Below are 18,924 nucleotides of genomic sequence, written 5' to 3'. Positions count from 1 at the left end.
AAGGGTAACTGGAAACAACTTTATTGTAGAAACGGAAAAATATAAATACATACATTGTATTTACTAATTTAGAAAACCGCGTTTCAATGAATTAATTACACAAAATAGGAAAATATCATTTATTTCATGATTCAAAATATAAGTTTTGATTAAAACATTAACAGCTGTTAACAGTAGGAAGATTCTTTTTGTAATTTTTTGTTAATAAATGAGAGTCTTATAAACACCGTTGTCTTTATAAATGGTTAGTCTTTTCTTTCATAAGCGTTACTCAGTAATTTTATCATAATTAATAAACATAACGTGAATTATATATATAAAAAAAAGAAGAAGACAAGAACCAAAAAATAGTCCAATCGTCTTCTTCCTCTGATCATGACTCTGAGAGAAGGCATGCCGCTTCTGTATCAGCAGTTCACAGCGCTGTTCAAAAAGAATCTACTGCTCTCATGGCGAAACAAAAGCGCCACGTGTCTCCATCTCTTCTCTTCCTTCTTCTTCATCTTTCTCATCTTCTGTATCCAAGAAGCGATGAAGGCGAGCGACGTAAGCTCGTCGGCGGACGTGAATATCACCGATCCCAAGGCATCAGCATCGTCTCCGATTCCGCCTTGTGAGGATAAGTTCTACGTGAAGCTTCCATGCTACGACTTCGTGTGGAGTGGGAACCAGAGCCGTCGAGTGTCTGACATCGTCTCTGCTATTATGGCGAACAATCCAGGAAGACCTATTCCGACCAACAAGGTTTGGTTCTTATTAGGTTTGGTTCTTTTTAGTTTTAACCTTTAACGTTTGTTTCCGAAATGTTTAACTTGTGAGTTTTTTTTTTCCAGGTTAAATCATTCAAAGGGCCTGAGGAGGTAGATGCATGGTTTACATCACATCCTTTGCATGCCCCAGGAGCTTTGCATTTTACGGAAAGGAACGCTACAGTGATCAGCTATGGAGTTCAGACAAACTCTTCTTTGGCTACAAAACGTGGTCGGACTGAAGATCCGACGTTTAAGTTTCTTGTCCCTCTTCAAATCGCTACAGAGCGTGAGATAGCAAGGTTTTTAATTGGAGGTACCATCCATCTTGAAAATATTTTGAGTTAGGAGACATATGTTCTATATGGAGATTTAAATGCCTTTTATATATGCATTATTATCAGATCCAAAGTTTGGTTGGAGTTTTGGATTTAAAGAGTTTGCACAACCAGCTGTTGCTAAAGACATAACTATCTCTCCACTGAATCTTATGGGACCAGTGTTCTTTCTTGCTTTCTCCATGTTTGGTTTTGTTCTCCAACTCGGTTCTCTAGCTACCGAGAAAGAGCTTAAACTTCGCCAGGTTTAATACTCTGTTTCATTTAGAGTCTGTTCCCATTGTGTATTTGTATTTAGATTGTTCAATCATGTTTTTTTTTTTTCTAACAGGCAATGACAGTGATGGGAGTTTACGATACAGCTTATTTGTTATCATGGCTCATATGGGAAGGCATCCTTACGTTTGTATCATCACTCTTCTTAGTCCTCTTTGGAATGATGTTCCAATTCGATTTTTTCTTGAAGAACAGTTTCTTTGTTGTCTTCCTACTTTTCTTGCTTTTTCAGTTTAATATGGTAAATTAAAGATCCTCATCATTCTTAAATTATTTTCCATTGATTTTTGCTGGGATATCACTTAACTTATCTTATATCCTTCGTGTTGCTAGATTAGCCTAGCATTCATGCTATCATCTTTCATTAGCAAGTCATCTTCAGCAACAACTGTTGGTTTCCTTGTGTTTCTCATTAGCTTTATCACACAGGTGTGTGTGGCCTCTCTTTAGCTAAAACAGTAGCTGAGATTTGTTGGATTCTTACTGGGTACAGTTCTGACTGCAGACAGTAGCTACCAGTGGATTCCCTTATTCAAGCACACATTCCCTTTCTCGCCGGGTGATTTGGTCATTCTTTCCACCCAATACCTTTTCTGCTGGGTTGCAGCTGCTTATCGAAGCAACATCAGTTCCCGGAAGCCCTGGAATTAGTTGGAGTAAAAGAGATGTATGCTCAAAAATGGATGACACCACCTGCTTTCTTACAATGGTATGCCAATTTTTCGACAACAGATTTCACCCAAGAGTTGTTGTCTATGTCTCTCATTTTGAGTCTTTGTGCAGAATAAAATCTACATATGGCTTGTGGGTACATTCTTTTTCTGGTTTGTTTTGGCTATCTACTTTGAAAATATCATCCCCAATGCCTCTGGTGTAAGAAAAAAAATCTTCTACTTTCTAAAGCCTAGTTACCGGACTGGCAAAGAGGGCAATAAAGTGGAAGGTATTTTCTTTGTCTCTTGCTTTTATTAATAAGAATGTGTGTGTTTGGAAAGTGTAAAGCCAAAAAATGTTCCTATGTAACACTTTTTTCAGAAGGGAGCATTTGTAGCTGCTTTGGCTCAGTTCCACCTGTAGAGCATTTAACATCAGATGACCAAGATGTGCTTGAAGAGGAGACACTAGTTAAGAAACAAGCAATGGATGGAACAGTTGATCCTAACATTGCTGTTCAGATTCATGGTCTTGCAAAGATGTATCCTGGAACGACAAAGCTTGGTTGCTGCAAATGCACCAAAACATCCCCTTTTCATGCTGTAAAGGTAATCAATCAGTCCTGTTGTGTGTGTTCTAAGGCGTCAAGACTATTCAACAAATCCTAATGCTCATTAGTTGTCTCTTATGGTTTATAATGTATTATTTATTACATTTCTTTTTGGCTCATGAAATATGTTTAGGGTTTGTGGATGAATATAGCCAAAGACCAGTTGTTTTGTCTTCTTGGACCCAATGGTGCAGGGAAGACAACAACTATCAGCTGTTTGACTGGTATAAATCCAGTTACTGGTGGGGATGGTAAGGATCTCTTTTACAAGAAGCTACTTTCCAAACTTTTTTTAAACCATTCTAATACTAATTGGTAAGTTCAATTTGATTCGACTTAAAACAGCTCTTATCTATGGAGATTCCATAAGAAGCTCTGTTGGTATGTCCAACATTCGTAAAATGATAGGAGTGTGTCCTCAGGTAAGGTCAAGTTCTCCCTGCAATATCTTCTCTTTTCCTTACAAAATGATCTTTATGTTCTGCTTAAATGATTTGTTTCTTCATCACTTATTATTTTACAGTTTGATATCCTTTGGGATGCTTTGTCAAGTGAAGAACACCTCCACCTCTTTGCTAGCATCAAAGGGTTGCCACCTGCATCTATCAAACCGGTAAGTTATTCATTTATTTTACAAATGGTATCTGATTTACCTTTCCCTCTTTTTTTTTAATATATATATAATTTGCTTACAGATTTTTCTTTCTGGTTAAACAGATTGCAGAGAAGTTACTGGCAGATGTAAAGCTGACGGGAGCAGCTAAAATTAGAGCAGGAAGCTACAGTGGTGGAATGAAACGCAGACTCAGTGTTGCAATTGCACTCATTGGTGATCCCAAGCTGGTCTTTCTAGATGAACCGGTATGTATGCCATGCAGCTTGATACTTTCCTCTAGTGTTTATAGATAAACACACACACACACACACTAACACATATTTTTTGGATTGTAGACTACTGGTATGGACCCTATCACAAGGAGACATGTGTGGGACATTATACAGAAATCAAAGAAAGGCCGTGCCATCATACTAACAACTCATTCTATGGAAGAAGCTGATATTTTAGGTGATAGAATAGGGATCATGGCTAAAGGCAGGCTCCGATGCATTGGAACCTCCATCAGGCTAAAATCTCGCTTCGGCACAGGTTTCATTACTACAGTTAGCTTCCTTGAAAACAAAAAGGACGGTTCTGGAACCTCACCAGAACCACTTAAAAGATTCTTCAAGAAGGTATGTACACTCAGGCCTAAGTTTTTTTTTTTTTTTTAACTGGCATTGTTTAAGTAGGTAGTGCCTCTGAGCCTGGAATAATATCTTTCTTGCAGCATCTGAAAGTTGAGCCAATAGAAGAGAAAAAAGCTTTCATGACTTTTGTTATCCCCCACGACAAAGAGAAACTTTTGGCGGTAACTATTTTTAAAAGCTCTAGAAACCTCTTAGATCTTCGTCTATGAGGTTCATCATCGTTTCTCCATGGATAGGGATTTTTCGAAGAGCTACAATACAGAGAATCCGAGTTTGGAATCTCGGACATACAGCTTGGGCTTGCAACTCTTGAAGAAGTGTTTCTGAACATCGCAAGACGGGCTGAACTAGAAAGTGCAACAGCTGAAGGAACCGTGGTTACTCTCGAGTTAGAATCAGGCATCTTGGTCGAGGTAAATCATCTACAACGTTCCACCAAAAAAATTCACGTTTCACATGTTCTAGTTATTAATGGAAATAAACTCTTTGTATGTGCAGATACCTGTTGGAGCAAGATTTGTAGGTATACCAGGAACGGAAAACGCGGAGAATCCTAGAGGAATGATGGTGGAAGTGTACTGGCAACAAGATGGTTCTGGATCGATGTGCATCTCTGGACACTCCCCGGAGATGTGTATACCTCAGAATGTTTCGGTGTTATATGAACCACCATCACAAGTGTTAGGACGTGGGCAGCGACGAGTTCGGGGTTCCGTGATTGCTTATGAATCTAGCGATTAATATATTATGCTAGAGTTTTAAAATTAGTTTACGGGGACATTTAGATTGCAATGCTTTTTATTTAAAATTTCACAGTGAATAAAGGTGTTCTGGTCTTAAATTACACTCTCCCAAGTCCCAATAGCAGTAACGAGAATTGAGATTTTGTTGATTATAAAAAAATGAACCTTAACTACCATCGAAGGTAGTCGACTGAGAAACAAGTAGACTTGATAAATCTTTTATTAATATAGAATTATATTTACAATAGCTAAATCTTTTACAACTGATAAAAGATTTCTTGTTGAAATAATATTTTACTTTTTACATTATTGGAATTAAAGTAGAAACTGCAGGGCTTATCTTTATAGCTCACCGCTAGCTCCTTTGAAAGGAGAAGCAACATGGGGGCTATAATCAACTCCAAAAGATGCTAGATCAATTGATTTTCCTTTTTTCTCGGAGGCTGTCTTAACAAGTAGACCAATAGCTCGAGCCCATTTCACCATACCCCCTATCAGTTCCTTTCTTTGTTCAAAAGTTATCTCCTGAGAAACATTCTTCTTCATCTCAGTCACAAGTATTCCCATTGACAACATACCGTCGACCATCCTCCAAGAATCCACCTATCGCCAAAAAGAAAACAAAAATACCACAATTTTTTTAATATAAAACCGCGAGGAACATGCCCGGGTACCATATGAATGTTAATATATGGGACTATAACTTACTGATGTTCCGCCGTTAGTACCATCCAATACAGAAATAGCCCTAAAGAGTTTCACTGATTTTTCTTGCATTTCGACCTTGATACCTGACTTGAAGCAGGCCATGTAGTCCGCTACCGTTACAAAGAGATCTTTGAACTCTGCTGTGGCAGGACACTTACTCTCCAAAGCCCCCAAGAAACCTGACATACCTTTGTAAGCAAAAGGCTCAAAGTCTTTGCTCATTTTTGGAAAATCCTTCACGTAGTGGGGCAATGAGAACGTTCCTTGTGTTTCGTAAAGAGCTCTCTCAGATGGAGAAGACACATTGTTGTCATAGTCAATTCCAAATGATGATAAATCAATAGATTTTCCTTTACTCTCAGAGACTTTCTTTACGAATAGACCGATTCCTCTAGTCCATTTCACCATAGATTGAATCGTTTCTTTTCTTTGTTCAAAAGTTATTTCCTTAGAACCGCTCTTCTTCATCTCAACCAAACTCTTCCCCATTGACAATAAGCCATCCACTAGCGTCCATGAATCCTCCTATCGTCAAAAAGGAACGAAACAACAAAACAATTTCCAATGAGCTTGAAACATTTTTCTTTCTCTTGCATTTACTTCCAGTTTAAGTTGAGAAAATCTTCTTTCGTACCAGCCCGAAGGCATAGACAGGCCGGGTCTAAAGGCATAGACAAAGGTCGTTTAGAACATCAAGATTTTATATAACAATTTTAACTGTATGTAAAACATAACGAAAAAAATTATAGGAAGAATAAAGACAAATTTTTATTTTAAAGTAGGGTAGTATGAATTTTTTTTAAATGTCAGACCAGCACTATTTCCTGCTATACCAGTGTTAACGTCTAAATGAAACTTACTGATGTTCCGCCTTTAGTTCCACTAAAATCAGACATAGCCCTGAAGAGTGTCTCAGATTTTATTGACAACTCAACTTGGAGATCTTTTGACCCGGGTGCTGTTGAACTGTAACATGCCATGTAATCCTTCAGCTTTAGAAAAAAATCCTTAAACTCTGTGGTCTGAGGACATTTGCCTTCCAAGTCACCCATGAAATCCATCATACCTTTGTAAGCAAAAGACTCAAAATCATGGCCTACTTTGGGAAAGTTCTTCAAGTAAAGGGGTAATGAGAATGTCCCTTGTGTTTCATAAACAGTGCTTAATGCAACAAGTAACGATAGATATATAGTTAATGACGTTTTTGCCATTTTATTCTTAGAGAAGATAATTTTTTTGACTGAATTTATTATTAATTTATCTTGTTTTTGTTTTTGTTTTTATTTTTGAGTGATTGTGTTTTTATTGTGAGAAGTGAATTTATATATATGTTTAAAAGTCTAAATTTAACTATTAAAGTGAATGAAATTGTCTATAAACTTCTATAGATTCATGGTCATGGAAGAATGGAAAAAGAAATTTGCTAAAATTTCTATGGCTATTCGCTCTTCTCTGGGTCTACTTTTATAGACGTGGTCACTTTCTTCGTCTCACTATATTTAGTAAGGACATTAGATCAGATTGATACACTGCCCTTAAAATGAACAATCAACATGTTTACAAAATGTTCCTTATATATAGGAGAACCACATGATTTTGTTTACTTTTTTTAACAGTGAGATCCTAAACTGGACAATGATCAAACTATGATGTAAATAGTAGCAGATGTAGAATCTAAAATCTACACTAAGTATTTGATAGTGATCGGAGTTTGATCTAGGGAAGACAAATGATGTAGGCAACAATATCTTTAGAGCACAATGATGTTCAAACAGTTTCCAATAGACAAAAATTGACTTTATTGATGAATAAGATCGAATACAATGAGTTGAATTAGATCGAATGATACAAATGAGATCCCTAAAGAAAGAGTCTAAGATCGGGAAGAAAACAAGATCGATGTTAATGTGTAGCTCTCTTTAGGGGTTTCAACGTGCCTTTCTTCATGTCCCTTCTCCTTCCTTTATAATGAGTCGACTTCGTGATCTCCGTATGTAGCTGCTCCGCGACCTCCGTAACTGCTCCGCGATCTCCGGGGCCTCGACTTCTTAGCTTTCGAGCTCGATTGCTTGCCACAGACATTGGTTCCTTTCGGCCTATAACTTTGATCGGAGCCCATTAACGTATTGACCGGAATTGAGTCCAACAGTAGATATATGTAGTTAAAGGAAAAAACTTAGGAGAATTACTCGGACGATAACATTCTAATTTAAGAGTAAAAAAGGCTTGACTACCATAAAGGAAGCTAGTAGTTGCATATAATCCACCATATTTTTCTAAAAAAGATTGTAATGATATTTATGACGGGAAATTATGGTCATATATTTTTTGTAAATATTTAAGAAAATGGTCTTCTAAATAATAAAAGAACTTGAGAAATCATGTTTGTGTTAGAATACTCTTTTTAGTAATTTATTTCTCTTTAATTTATTTAAGTTTGAATTCACTAGAGCACCTCCAATGGTGGAAAAGGGAGGGTATCTAACAAATAAAAAGTTGAAAAGTAAGTTATATATCGTTGGGAAGAAAGAAAACCAATCATAAAAAAGTTGATTACATGTCAGCAACTAAGTCAATCACGAACATGTCTGAAACATGTATGTGCGCTTGTAAAAAAAAATTGGTTGAATAAATAGTTTCAAAAAAACATGTATGTGCGCTTACTTTTGTCACATTGAACAAACACAAAACATAATGTGATATTGCTACAACTTTATAATCTCTACAAGAAAAGAACGATCCACTCTTTGTACATGATTCCAAAGCAAACACATCATCTGTTAGATTCATAAATCGATGACAATACCCCGAACCGCTTGGCGTAGCCCTTTATGTCCTAATGCATTTGGAGATGGTGGACGTGTCACCAAAACATTCTGTGGGACCCGCATCTCCGATGAATGTCCCGTGATGCACATCGATCCCGACCCGTCTTGTTGCCAGTAGACTTCAACCATTACCCCACTTGGATTCTCTGCGCTTTCTGTATCAGGGATCCCAACAAATCTGGCTCCCACAGGTATCTGTACATTCGCCATATAACTTATTAGAATTCTTCAACTCTGGTACATTTTGAACACACACAAAATATAATATATATATATTTGTGTGCAGTTGGATTTACCTCTAGTGAGATGCCAGATACTAAATCAAGAGTGACCATGATCCCTTCAGTAGTTGCATTTTCCAGTTCAGCCCGTCTAGCGATGTTCAGAAACACTTCTTCAAGAGTTGCAAGCCCGAGCTGTATGTCCGAGATTCCAAACTCAGATTCTCTGTTTTCTAACTCTTCAAAAAAACCCTACGTGTGGAGACGACAATGATGAATATCATATGTAGATTAATACCTAAGAGACATACATATATATATATTTCTGGTACATCCTTACCGTAAGCAGTTTCTCTTTGTCGTGGGGGATAACAAAAGTCATGAAAGCCTTGTTTTCATCTGCTGGCTCAACTTTCAAATGCTACAAATAATAATTCTTCTTTAGGTCAAAGTGGCCACTAAAACAACTTTTGATTGTGTATTCGTACCTCGTTAAAGAATCTCTTCACTGGCTCATGCGAATCTCCAGAAGCATTGCTATTGTCCTTTTTGCTTTCAGTGAAGCTAACGGTAGCAACAAAACCAGTTCCGAAGCGGGATTTTAATCTGATTGAAGTCCCAATGCACCGGAGCCTGCCCTTAGCCATGATCCCTATTCGGTCACTTAAAATATCAGCTTCCTCCATGGAATGCGTGGTCAGTATGATGGCACGACCTTTCTTTGACTCTTGTATAATGTCCCACACATGTCTCCTCGTGATAGGGTCCATGCCAGTTGTCTACAATACATATATAAGTACACCATCTTAAATCGATTTGTATAATTAATAAACACATTAAAAGAGGAGTTAGCATGTGACATGCCGGTTCATCTAGGAAGACCAGCTTGGGATCACCAATGAGTGCAACTGCAACACTGAGTCTACGTTTCATTCCACCACTGTAACTTCCTGCTCTAACTTTGGCCGCTCCTGTCAGTTTTACATCCGCCAGTAACTTCTCAGCGGTCTGTAACAAAAAAAAAGTAACTAAAAGATATATAAAGAAGAGAAGTGTGCTTTAATGTTAAAATCAGTCATTAGAGATCCCAGCAGTATTTTGAGATGATATTCAGGTGACTTAGTACCGAGTTGATCGATGGCGGTGGCAAGCCTTTGATGCTAGCAAAGAGGTGGAGGTGTTCTTCACTTGATAAAGCATCCCAAAGGATATCAAACTGTAAGAAAAAAAACGTGAAACACATTTACGCTGAACAATTAGACTATTGTGACAGAAGCTGCGATGTTATTAAGTAAAATGAAACTAGTCTACCTGAGGACACACTCCTATCATTTTACGAATGTTAGACATACCAACAGAGCTTCTTACGGAATCTCCATAGATAAGAGCTGTTTTAAGTCAATCAGATTGAACTTATTAATTAGATTAGAATGGTTAAAAAACGTTTTGGAAACTAGCTTCTTGTCAAACAGATCCTTACCATCCCCACCAGTAATTGGATTTATGCCAGTCAAACAGCTGATAGAAGTTGTCTTCCCTGCACCATTGGGTCCAAGCATACAAAACAACTGGTCTTTGGCTATATTCATCCACAAACCCTAAACATATATTCCATGAACTGTTTAGCCAAAAATAAATAAATGGAAATGTTGTTATAATATTACATTTTCATGTTAGAAACGATAACGGGCAATGAGCATATTAGGGTTTGTGGATTATAGTCTTTGACATATAACACCCACTAACTTCCTCAACAAGAAAGATTACCTTTACAGCATGAAAAGGAGATGTTTTGGTGCATTTACAACAACCAAGCTTTGTAGTTCCAGGATACGTCTTAGCAAGACCATGAATCTGAACTGCAATGTTAGGATCAACTATTCCATCCATTGCTTGTTGCTTAACTAGTGTCTCCTCTTCAAGCACATCCTGGTCCTCTGACGCTACATGCTCTACGGGTGGAACTGAACCGATACAGCTAAAAATGCTACCTTCTGTAAAGTGTGTATAGGAACATGTTTTGGGTTTATATTTTCCAACAAATTAAAAGACTGCTCAGGAGAACTATGAGGAAACAATACCTTCCATTTTATTGCCTCCTTTGCCAGTCCAGTAACCAGGTGTTAAAAAATAGAAGATGGGTTTTCTTACACCTGACGCGTTGGGAATAATATTGTCAAAGTACATGGCGAGAACAAACCAGAAAAGGAACGATCCGACTTGCCATTGGTAGATAATATCCTACAAAAAGATGTACAAGTAGTGGTTTGAAAAAAAAAATGTTAAAAAAGTATTTGATGAATGAAATATGTTTTATGAATGAACGTCCACATACAACTGAAATTACACAAGTTGACATGCCCCCTTCGCATACAGCTCTTTCACTCCAGCTAATTCCAGAACTTTCTGGAGTTGAAGTTGCATCAAGAAGAAGCTTAAGGCCCGCAGAAAAAGTGTTGGGTGGGAAGAGTGACCAAATCGCTCGGCGAGAAGCAGAATAAGCGCTGGAGTAAGGGAATCCAGTAGCTGATACAATCTGAGCATTTAGAAATGGTAACTAGTAAGAAGAAGTGGTCATGATTTAAGGAACTAGGTTAAAGCCAAGAGAATCAAACCTGTAAGATAAAGCTAATGAGAAACACAAGGAAACCAACAGTTGTAGCTGAAGATGATTTGCTAATGAAAGATGATAGCACAAACGCTAGGCTAATCTAGCAACATAAAGGACATAGTTAATTTTAAGTGTTATCCCAGCAAAATCAATGGAAAATAATTAAGAATGATGAGGATCTTTAATTTACCATATTAAACTGAAAAAGCAAGAAAAGTAGGAAGACAACAAAGAAACTGTTCTTCAAGAAAAAATCGAATTGGAAGATCATTCCAAAGAGGACTAAGAAGAGTGATGATACAAACGTAAGGAGTCCTTCCCATATGAGCCATGATAACCAATAAGCTGTATCAAAAACTCCCATCATTGTCATTGCCTGACGAAGTTTTAGCTCTTTCTCGGTAACAAGAGAACCGAGCTGGAGAACGAAACCAAACATGGAGAAGGCAAGAAAGAAGATTGGTCCCATAACTTTGAGTGCAGAGATAGCTTCACCTATAATAGCTGGGCGTGCAAATTCTTTAAATCCAAAACTCCAACCAAACTTTGGATCTGAAATTGTGAGAATACAAAAGAGTCACAGGATTTCCAATTAAAAAGTAATTAAAAAATAATTGATGATAAGTGGACTGGTCCATATTACTTATTACTACTAATTAGGATTATCTTCAACTTTCAATATAAGACATTTGTCTCTAAGCTCAAAGATTTCAAGATGTTACCTCCAATTAAAGACCTTGCTATCTCACGCTCTGCAGCTATTTGAAGAGGAATAAGGAACTTAAATGTTGGATCTTCAATACGACCACGTTTTTCTTCCGATGAGGAATTTGTCTGAACTCCATAGCTGACTACTGTAGCGTTCCTTTCCGCAAAATGCAAAGCTCCTGGGACTTGCAAAGGATGTGACATAAACCATGCATCTACCTCCTCAGGTCCTTTGAATGATTGGACCTGGAAAAAAAACATACACGAGAAACATTTTAGAACCAATATTAAGTTAAAACTATAACAAGAACCAAACATAATATGAACCTAACCTTGTTGGTCGGAATTGGTCTCCCCGGATTGTTAGCCATGATTGCAGAGACGATGTCAGTCACACGACGGCTATTGTTACCGCTCCATACGAAGTCGTAGCAAGGAAGCTTCACGAAGAACTTATCCTCACAAGGAAGAATAGGCGGCGAAAACAAAAGCATGGGATCGGTGACGTTCTTGTAGGCACTTGAGGATGCCTCGCTCGCCTTCATAGCTTCCTCGATACAGAATATGACAAGGATGAAGAAGAATGATGAGAAGAGCTGAAGACACGTAGATCTCTTGTTCCTCCATGAGAGCAGCAGGTTCTTCTTGAATAACGCCGTGAACTGCTGATAAAGAAGCGGTAAGCCTTGTTGCAAAATCATTATCAAGATTTTTTTTTTGGGTACTTAATTTTATTACTTAAAAAAAAATATAAAAACGTTTTCTTTTCTACTAATTCTATATCTAAAAATATGTTAGGAAACAATTTTTTTTTCAAAAAGGTTTACGGACATGCAATCTTTTGTTTCCAAATTTTAAGGTTTTTCACGTTCAACTGTGTGTATTTCACCTATGATCTATTTTTGGGCAGTTCTATTTATTTATCTTTTCCTTATAACTGATTATATGTTGTGATATTTTGTTTCCAAATTTAAGTGTTTGGCTATTCTCCAACGTTCTTTCTATCTTCATTGATGGCTGATCCTAGTCAGGCAAGTTTTTGGATGCAGGCAAATGCGTTACTCAGGAAGAACTTAACCTACCAGGTCTGTTTCCTCTCTGATTAAATTTAAATAGCAAGTACCACCACTTCTTATATATATATAGTTGAGAAAAGGGTTTATTTAATTAATGGAAATTGAAATGCAGAGGAAACATATATGGACAAATGTAAGGCTCATCCTAGTTCCACTCTTCCTCTGCTTAATTCTCCTAGCGATTCAACATGTTCTCGATGCGCTGATGAAGGGTGTCTCTGATATGACTGGTGATTGTAAGAGTAACGCTGACTTATCTGGTGGTATGTGTCCCATCCCAAACCCTCCCATGTTGCCTCCCATGTTGCAGATTCCACAGCATGAACTCCGTTCTGTTAAAACCGATTTTCTTCCCTACAAAGACCTCCCTGACAAGTCCTGTAGAGGAACAATGGGAGGATCTTGTCCTGTAACTATACTTATGACTGGTGAAAAACAGCCCCTTGGTAAAGGTATATGCTTATCTTCCTTGTTTGATACGTAACTCTTTTATTTATCCTTGCTGCATGTGAAACTTACCCAAGCGTGTTCTCTTTCAGCTATATCCGCGAATATATTTGCTACTTCTTTTGCGGTTAATTCCTCCGACCTCTTGCCTACTTTAGCCAATAATATCTTGGTATGTCTTTCTTTTAAAGGCTATATATATGTCTGAATTTGAGTGCAAGAGTCTACACTCATTCCATCTCCTTTTTTTAATTTTAGGGTTCACCAATAGCAGCAGCTAAAGACAATTACGCAGATCCAGGTCTTGCCCCAGGTCTCCCCATCTACAATATCCAACCTCTGTGCACTGCAAACTCTACATGGCCACTCTCTCTCGAAAAAATTCAGACAGGTATGACTTTTTTTTTTACTTCTTTCTTGTGATGTTCGAAGAAAAAGTTTGACTTGAAAGATGATAAACTAATATGAAGTGGTTTTGTGTCTAAATATCTCAGAGGTGAAGTGTGTTCAAGGGTTGTGTCTCTGGAGAAATAACTCTGCAGATGTCAATAATGAGCTTTTCAAGGGTAGTTATAGGGGAAACCCTGCTGGGATTACAAATGAGATCGCTGCAGGTTTTGAAATTGTCTTCCATTTACTTATTACATTTATATATTATCTTCATAGCGTATGTTTAGGATCCACCTCATTGTTTCTTTGCATTAGCATATGATCTCATGAATACGGATAAGAAAAACTTCAATGTGACCATCTGGTATAACTCAACCTACAAGGACGAGTTTTCAACTGGGCCTGTAAAGCTGGTCCGAGTTCCCCGATCTATCAATCAGGTATCATGTTGTACTTTCAAGAGTCAAGGCATGCATTCACTTACAATCATGTTTCTCTCATTGTAACATATGCCTCTGCAGATATCAAATGCTTATCTGAAGTTTCTGAAAGGCCCCGGGCTTAGGATATTATTTGAGTTTGTCAAAGAAGTTCCTAAACACGCAACTAGATTTAATACTGACATTGCGTCTTTGCTTGGCCCACTTTTCTTCACTTGGGTTGTTCTTCTTTTGTTCCCCGTAAGTTCTCTCTTACAAATAACTTGGATGTTTTTTTTTTAATTTATCCCATTGTATGTGAAATGACTAGCTATAAATCATGCAGGTGATCTTGACATCATTGGTGTATGAGAAACAAGAACGTCTAAGGATTATAATGAAAATGCACGGCCTAGGCGATGGTCCATATTGGTTGATTTCATATGCCTATTTTCTAACCATATCTGTGTTGTACGTTGCTTCTTTGGTGATATTTGGGTCAGTGATAGGACTCAAGTACTTTCGGCTCAATTCCTATAGCATCCAGTTCGTTTTCTATTTTATCTACTTAAATCTTCAAATAGCCATTGGTTTTCTAGTTTCTTCAATATTCTCAAAGGTTAAGACTGTTACAGGTAAAATAATAACATATTACATTTCTCATCAAAAACATGCCAGTTTTCAAAAATTTGAACGGTCTCTTTGTCTTTATGGATAAAATGTAGTCGTTGCTTACATATTGGTGTACGGTACTGGCCTCTTAGGCAGCTTTCTCTTCCAAACGATGCTTGAAAATCAGTCATTCCCAGGTAACTTAATTTTAACAAGAAAAACATGCTCATTTTTATCACTCACTGCTTTGTTTTTGGTATATAATATCTATATGCTTTACAGAGGAATGGATTGTTGCCTTGGAATTGTATCCTGGTTTTTCTTTGTACCGCGGGTTGTATGAGTTTTCACAATATGCCTCCAGGGGAAATGGGATGAAGTGGCAAGATCTCAGTGATAGTGGAATGGGTGAAGTTTTATGCATCATGTCAATAGAGTGGTTTCTGGCTCTCATCATAGCTTTCTATATTGATCAAGTTTTCTCATCTGGGAAGCACCCTTTCTTTTTCTTGAACCTTTTCAAGAAATCTTCATCTATACCAAGTAAGCCTACCATGCAGAGGGTGGATTCTAAAAAAGTCTCCATAGATATGGGAAAAATAGATGTCTCTCAGGAGGTATGTTTAAAACGTCATCTTTTTAGCCTTTCCATGTTTCTTTGATATTAACATAAAATGAGATAATAAACAGAGGGAAAAGGTGCAACAATTGAGAAATGAAGGTAGCGCAGGGCACGCCATCTTGTGTGACAACTTGAAAAAAGTGTATCCAGGTAGAGATGGAAACCCTCCAAAAATGGCAGTAAGGGGGTTATATCTCGACGTGCCTTCTGGAGAATGCTTCGGCATGCTTGGACCTAATGGCGCTGGAAAAACATCCTTCATTAGTATGGTCAGTTTCCCAAAACAGTTTAACAAAAAAAAAACGTTAGAGAGTGTCAAAGTTTGTAATCTTGTACTGTATTTTTGGTTGTTGTGATAGATGACTGGGCTACTCAAACCTTCATCTGGAACAGCATTGGTTCAAGGTTTGGACATATGCAAGGATATGAACAAAGTATACACTAGCATGGGTGTATGCCCACAGCACGAGTAAATGCTCTTTAACAATACTTTTGCATTTTCTTTCATTACCAAGCAAATAAGGAACATTTTAAAGAACATATTTGTTTTTATAGCATTCTCTTGATTTCAGCTTGCTTTGGGAAACATTAACAGGAAGAGAACATCTTCTCTTTTACGGGCGACTCAAGAACATTAAGGGCTCTGCTCTAACGCAAGTATATATATCTGCCGCACCTTGCTAACTTAGTTTAGTTTTTGTGTTATAATTCCAGAAGACATATTGTTAATTAATGGATATATATATATATAAATAATAATTTGAAGGCCGTGGAAGAATCTCTAAAGAGTGTCAGCCTTTTCGATGGAGGAGTTGGCGACAAGCCTGCTGGAAATTACAGTGGAGGTATGAAAAGGCGGCTTAGTGTGGCTATATCACTTATTGGGAACCCCAAGGTACATGCATTCTTGTTAGTTGTGTCGTGTTTTCAAGCAATGAATGGGTCATGTTAGTTATTAACAAACCTAAGGTGTGATTAATCATTCTCTTAATTAGGTAGTTTATTTGGATGAGCCAAGCACAGGACTTGATCCAGCCTCGAGGAAGAACTTATGGGATGTGATTCAGCGTGCAAAACAAAACACAGCAATTATCCTCACAAGTATATACATACATATATTATTTTCTTAGATTATATATGGGATGTGATTAAGTGTTCTTCTCAAACTAGACTTAACCTTAACGTTAAGACTACATTTTCAGCTCACTCGATGGAAGAAGCAGAGTTTCTATGCGATAGATTGGGGATATTTGTAGACGGAGCCTTGCAATGCATAGGAAACTCCAAGGAACTAAAGAGCAGATACGGTGGATCATATGTGTTCACGATGACAACATCTTCAGAACATGAGGAAGATGTCGAGAGATTGGTTTCAACTGTGTCTCCCAACGCCAAGAAAGTATATCATCTCGCTGGTACACAGAAGTTCGAGCTCCCAAAGCAAGAAGTTAGGATTGCTGAGGTGTTTAGGGCTGTAGAAAAGGCCAAATCCAACTTCACAGTCTTTGCTTGGGGACTTGCCGACACAACTCTCGAAGATGTCTTCATCAAAGTCGCTAAATCTGCTCAAGCCTTCATTTCCTTGTCTTGAGGCCTGATTTTTCAAGTTAGGGTTCTATTTTTGAGTCAAAGATGTGTCTTGAGGCACACGCAAACAACCTGTTAATACTTCTCATGCAATCTGTATATACTATTAGTCTAGTACACTTTTTTTTTACATAGAAGGCTTCAGCCTATGTTGAGATGTCGCATAATTATTCGTTGTTGCATACTTTATTTATATTTACAAATTAATATGAACAGAAAATACTTGCTTATGCCAATTTTGATTGTTGGGCTGAGTATATGCAAATTAGTTGATGTATTTCTCACATCCAAGCTGTGTCATCACATCATGGATCTTGGTGTTATATATGTGAATTCAACTAATCAATCTTGGCATATATTACTATTATGTTTGGTTTTAATACTTATTAGCAAATCATTTGTTCCAAAAACAAAACTAACAGGTTTACACCTTAACTAATTTAGTTAAGTCGAAGAACTTAAAAATGTATATATATAGTTAGGGATAAAACGAATAAAGAGCTGCAAGAAACAGAAACCAAATTAGGGTAAAAAATGAATGGCAATTAAGTGTTCTTTAACTTTCGGCGAAGGTATACATATACCATCAGAAAAGAACAAGAGTTATTCATCTTTATTCTACAAAAAAGTAGTAAGAAATGGGATACAATTGTGTGTCCTTAATACTAACAATCTTGCTTGTCGTGATTACATGGCCCGTGGTTTATGGTAACGATGCTACACCAATTCCTCAGAACAAAAACCGAATCGAGCAGTGGTTCAACAACAACGTCCCTTCGTTGGCTAGTAGAAAAGACACGTTAGATCCAGCTCTGTTGACTGCTGAGGCTACCCCGCGTGTTATTAAGGCATAACAATATTCAGATCATTACATTCAAATAGTACTAGTGTTCTAAATAAATTGTAACTAAATCGATCAATGCTAAAGTCAACTAGGCCGCCAAAATAATGCATGATAATAATTAAACATGGGTTTTATTCATGAGAATAAGTTTGGTGTATCTATAAATGCAGGTGAGACAAAATGGAAGAGGCGATTTCAAGACATTAACCGAGGCGATAAATAGTGTACCCGTAGGGAACAAGGAACGCGTGATCATCAAGTTAGGTCACGGTGAATACAAAGAGAAGGTTACGATCGATAGAAACAAGCCTTTCATCACATTGTACGGTGATCCAAATGCGATGCCCGTGTTGACATTCGATGGTACGGCAGCCGAATACGGAACAGTCGATAGCGCAACTCTCATTGTCTTGTCCGACTACTTCATGGCCATTAACATCATTGTCAAGGTATTTTTTCATCTCTTAAAAACTTACTGATATGAATTTAGGTAGCCTACGTAATAAACCCTAGATTCATCATTGTAACAAAAAAGATGTCTAGATAACATTTTAAAAAATTGGTAGAATTCTGCTCCAATGCCGGATGGGAAAAGGAAAGGAGCACAAGCTTTATCTATGAGAATCTCTGGCAACAAAGCAGCTTTCTATAACTGTAAATTCTATGGTTATCAAGACACGATTTGTGATGACACTGGAAACCATTTCTTCAAAGACTGTTACATCGAAGGGACATTTGATTTCATCTTTGGGAGCGGACGCTCTTTATACCTCGTACGTACCTAAGACCTAAACTCTTGTATACATGCATGTTTTCGTGATGATTTCTAACTAAAATCCTCCTTTTTGGTTGATGCATGAAAAGAGTACACAACTAAACGTTGTGGGAGATGGACTCAGAGTGATCACAGCTCATGCGGGGAAAAGCACGGAAGAGAAAAGCGGGTATTCATTCGTGCACTGCAAGGTTACAGGGACTGGAACTGGGATTTACTTGGGTCGAGCATGGATGAGCCACCCCAAGGTCGTCTACGCATACACTGACATGTCAAGTGTTGTAAACCCGTCTGGATGGCATAAAAACACCCAAACAGAGCGTGACAAGTATGTAATCAAAAACCATTTTATTATATTATATGATGCACTAACAAAATGGTATGTCAACAAATATATTTATATGTAAATTTACACGGATGGATGAGCAGGACGGTGTTCTATGGAGAGTATAAGTGAT

The 18,924-nt window shown here is 37.6% G+C and overlaps 5 protein-coding genes across 5 annotated transcripts; 3 read left to right on the top strand and 2 right to left on the bottom strand.

Annotated features, from left to right (window-relative positions):
• The first annotated feature begins 198 nt into the window (after positions 1-198).
• On the top strand, positions 199-4,716 carry LOC106399836 (ABC transporter A family member 9). Its single transcript, XM_013840287.3, has 16 exons — positions 199-744; positions 834-1,065; positions 1,154-1,332; positions 1,419-1,604; positions 1,697-1,792; positions 1,869-2,072; positions 2,147-2,306; positions 2,399-2,625; positions 2,761-2,878; positions 2,973-3,049; positions 3,151-3,240; positions 3,345-3,488; positions 3,579-3,860; positions 3,956-4,036; positions 4,112-4,288; positions 4,374-4,716. The coding sequence occupies exons 1-16, from the start codon at positions 376-378 to the stop codon at positions 4,614-4,616; spliced, it is 2,865 nt and encodes a 954-aa protein (XP_013695741.3). The 5' UTR covers positions 199-375; the 3' UTR covers positions 4,617-4,716.
• A 104-nt stretch (positions 4,717-4,820) lies between these two features.
• LOC106408301 lies at positions 4,821-6,630 on the bottom strand. The gene is made up of 3 exons (XM_048776730.1): positions 6,187-6,630; positions 5,327-5,851; positions 4,821-5,221 (listed from the first exon to the last, which is right to left on the bottom strand). The coding sequence occupies exons 1-3, from the start codon at positions 6,535-6,537 to the stop codon at positions 4,961-4,963; spliced, it is 1,137 nt and encodes a 378-aa protein (XP_048632687.1). The 5' UTR covers positions 6,538-6,630; the 3' UTR covers positions 4,821-4,960.
• On the bottom strand, positions 6,468-12,651 carry LOC125607084 (ABC transporter A family member 11-like). Its single transcript, XM_048776727.1, has 15 exons — positions 12,027-12,651; positions 11,709-11,940; positions 11,177-11,538; positions 10,991-11,086; positions 10,711-10,911; positions 10,457-10,616; positions 10,143-10,369; positions 9,856-9,973; positions 9,687-9,763; positions 9,502-9,591; positions 9,240-9,383; positions 8,864-9,154; positions 8,716-8,796; positions 8,451-8,627; positions 6,468-8,349 (listed from the first exon to the last, which is right to left on the bottom strand). Exons 1-15 carry the CDS (start codon positions 12,393-12,395, stop codon positions 8,113-8,115), a joined length of 2,862 nt encoding a protein of 953 aa, XP_048632684.1. The 5' UTR covers positions 12,396-12,651; the 3' UTR covers positions 6,468-8,112.
• On the top strand, positions 12,650-17,180 carry LOC111214678 (ABC transporter A family member 12-like). Its single transcript, XM_022717692.2, has 16 exons — positions 12,650-12,779; positions 12,883-13,222; positions 13,310-13,389; positions 13,476-13,608; positions 13,712-13,831; positions 13,923-14,047; positions 14,129-14,287; positions 14,373-14,661; positions 14,752-14,835; positions 14,921-15,255; positions 15,329-15,529; positions 15,620-15,729; positions 15,833-15,917; positions 16,027-16,155; positions 16,256-16,361; positions 16,463-17,180. Exons 1-16 carry the CDS (start codon positions 12,708-12,710, stop codon positions 16,849-16,851), a joined length of 2,757 nt encoding a protein of 918 aa, XP_022573413.1. The 5' UTR covers positions 12,650-12,707; the 3' UTR covers positions 16,852-17,180.
• Positions 17,181-17,485: 305 nt separating this feature from the next.
• Positions 17,486-18,923, top strand: LOC111214677 (putative pectinesterase 63). The gene is made up of 5 exons (XM_048777036.1): positions 17,486-17,695; positions 17,862-18,140; positions 18,258-18,464; positions 18,556-18,794; positions 18,896-18,923. Exons 1-5 carry the CDS (start codon positions 17,486-17,488, stop codon positions 18,921-18,923), a joined length of 963 nt encoding a protein of 320 aa, XP_048632993.1.
• The last annotated feature ends 1 nt before the right edge of the window (position 18,924 follows it).

The sequence above is a fragment of the Brassica napus genome, chromosome A3 (assembly GCF_020379485.1).
Source record: "Brassica napus cultivar Da-Ae chromosome A3, Da-Ae, whole genome shotgun sequence".
NCBI lineage: Eukaryota > Viridiplantae > Streptophyta > Magnoliopsida > Brassicales > Brassicaceae > Brassica > Brassica napus.
Note: the sequence above shows the minus strand (reverse complement) of the source record. Positions and strands in the feature narration are given on the sequence as shown.

Excerpts from the sequence above, each read along its gene's own strand:
- LOC111214677 (XM_048777036.1), top strand. The coding sequence starts at position 17,486 with ATGGGATACAATTGTGTGTCCTTAATACTAACAATCTTGCTTGTCGTG. Across the intron at positions 17,696-17,861 it reads CTACCCCGCGTGTTATTAAG|GTGAGACAAAATGGAAGAGG; the intron begins GCATAACAATAT and ends CTATAAATGCAG. Across the intron at positions 18,465-18,555 it reads GCGGACGCTCTTTATACCTC|AGTACACAACTAAACGTTGT; the intron begins GTACGTACCTAA and ends ATGCATGAAAAG.
- LOC111214678 (XM_022717692.2), top strand. The coding sequence starts at position 12,708 with ATGGCTGATCCTAGTCAGGCAAGTTTTTGGATGCAGGCAAATGCGTTA. Across the intron at positions 15,730-15,832 it reads GGTGTATGCCCACAGCACGA|CTTGCTTTGGGAAACATTAA; the intron begins GTAAATGCTCTT and ends TCTTGATTTCAG. Across the intron at positions 15,918-16,026 it reads AGGGCTCTGCTCTAACGCAA|GCCGTGGAAGAATCTCTAAA; the intron begins GTATATATATCT and ends AATAATTTGAAG.
- LOC125607084 (XM_048776727.1), bottom strand. The coding sequence starts at position 12,395 with ATGATTTTGCAACAAGGCTTACCGCTTCTTTATCAGCAGTTCACGGCG. Across the intron at positions 10,370-10,456 it reads AGGAGGCAATAAAATGGAAG|AAGGTAGCATTTTTAGCTGT; the intron begins GTATTGTTTCCT and ends CACACTTTACAG. Across the intron at positions 9,764-9,855 it reads TCCAATTACTGGTGGGGATG|CTCTTATCTATGGAGATTCC; the intron begins GTAAGGATCTGT and ends GACTTAAAACAG.
- LOC106408301 (XM_048776730.1), bottom strand. The coding sequence starts at position 6,537 with ATGGCAAAAACGTCATTAACTATATATCTATCGTTACTTGTTGCATTA. Across the intron at positions 5,852-6,186 it reads GAACTAAAGGCGGAACATCA|GAGGATTCATGGACGCTAGT; the intron begins GTAAGTTTCATT and ends TTTTGACGATAG. Across the intron at positions 5,222-5,326 it reads GTACTAACGGCGGAACATCA|GTGGATTCTTGGAGGATGGT; the intron begins GTAAGTTATAGT and ends TTTTGGCGATAG.
- LOC106399836 (XM_013840287.3), top strand. The coding sequence starts at position 376 with ATGACTCTGAGAGAAGGCATGCCGCTTCTGTATCAGCAGTTCACAGCG. Across the intron at positions 2,307-2,398 it reads AGAGGGCAATAAAGTGGAAG|AAGGGAGCATTTGTAGCTGC; the intron begins GTATTTTCTTTG and ends CACTTTTTTCAG. Across the intron at positions 4,037-4,111 it reads ACAAAGAGAAACTTTTGGCG|GGATTTTTCGAAGAGCTACA; the intron begins GTAACTATTTTT and ends CTCCATGGATAG.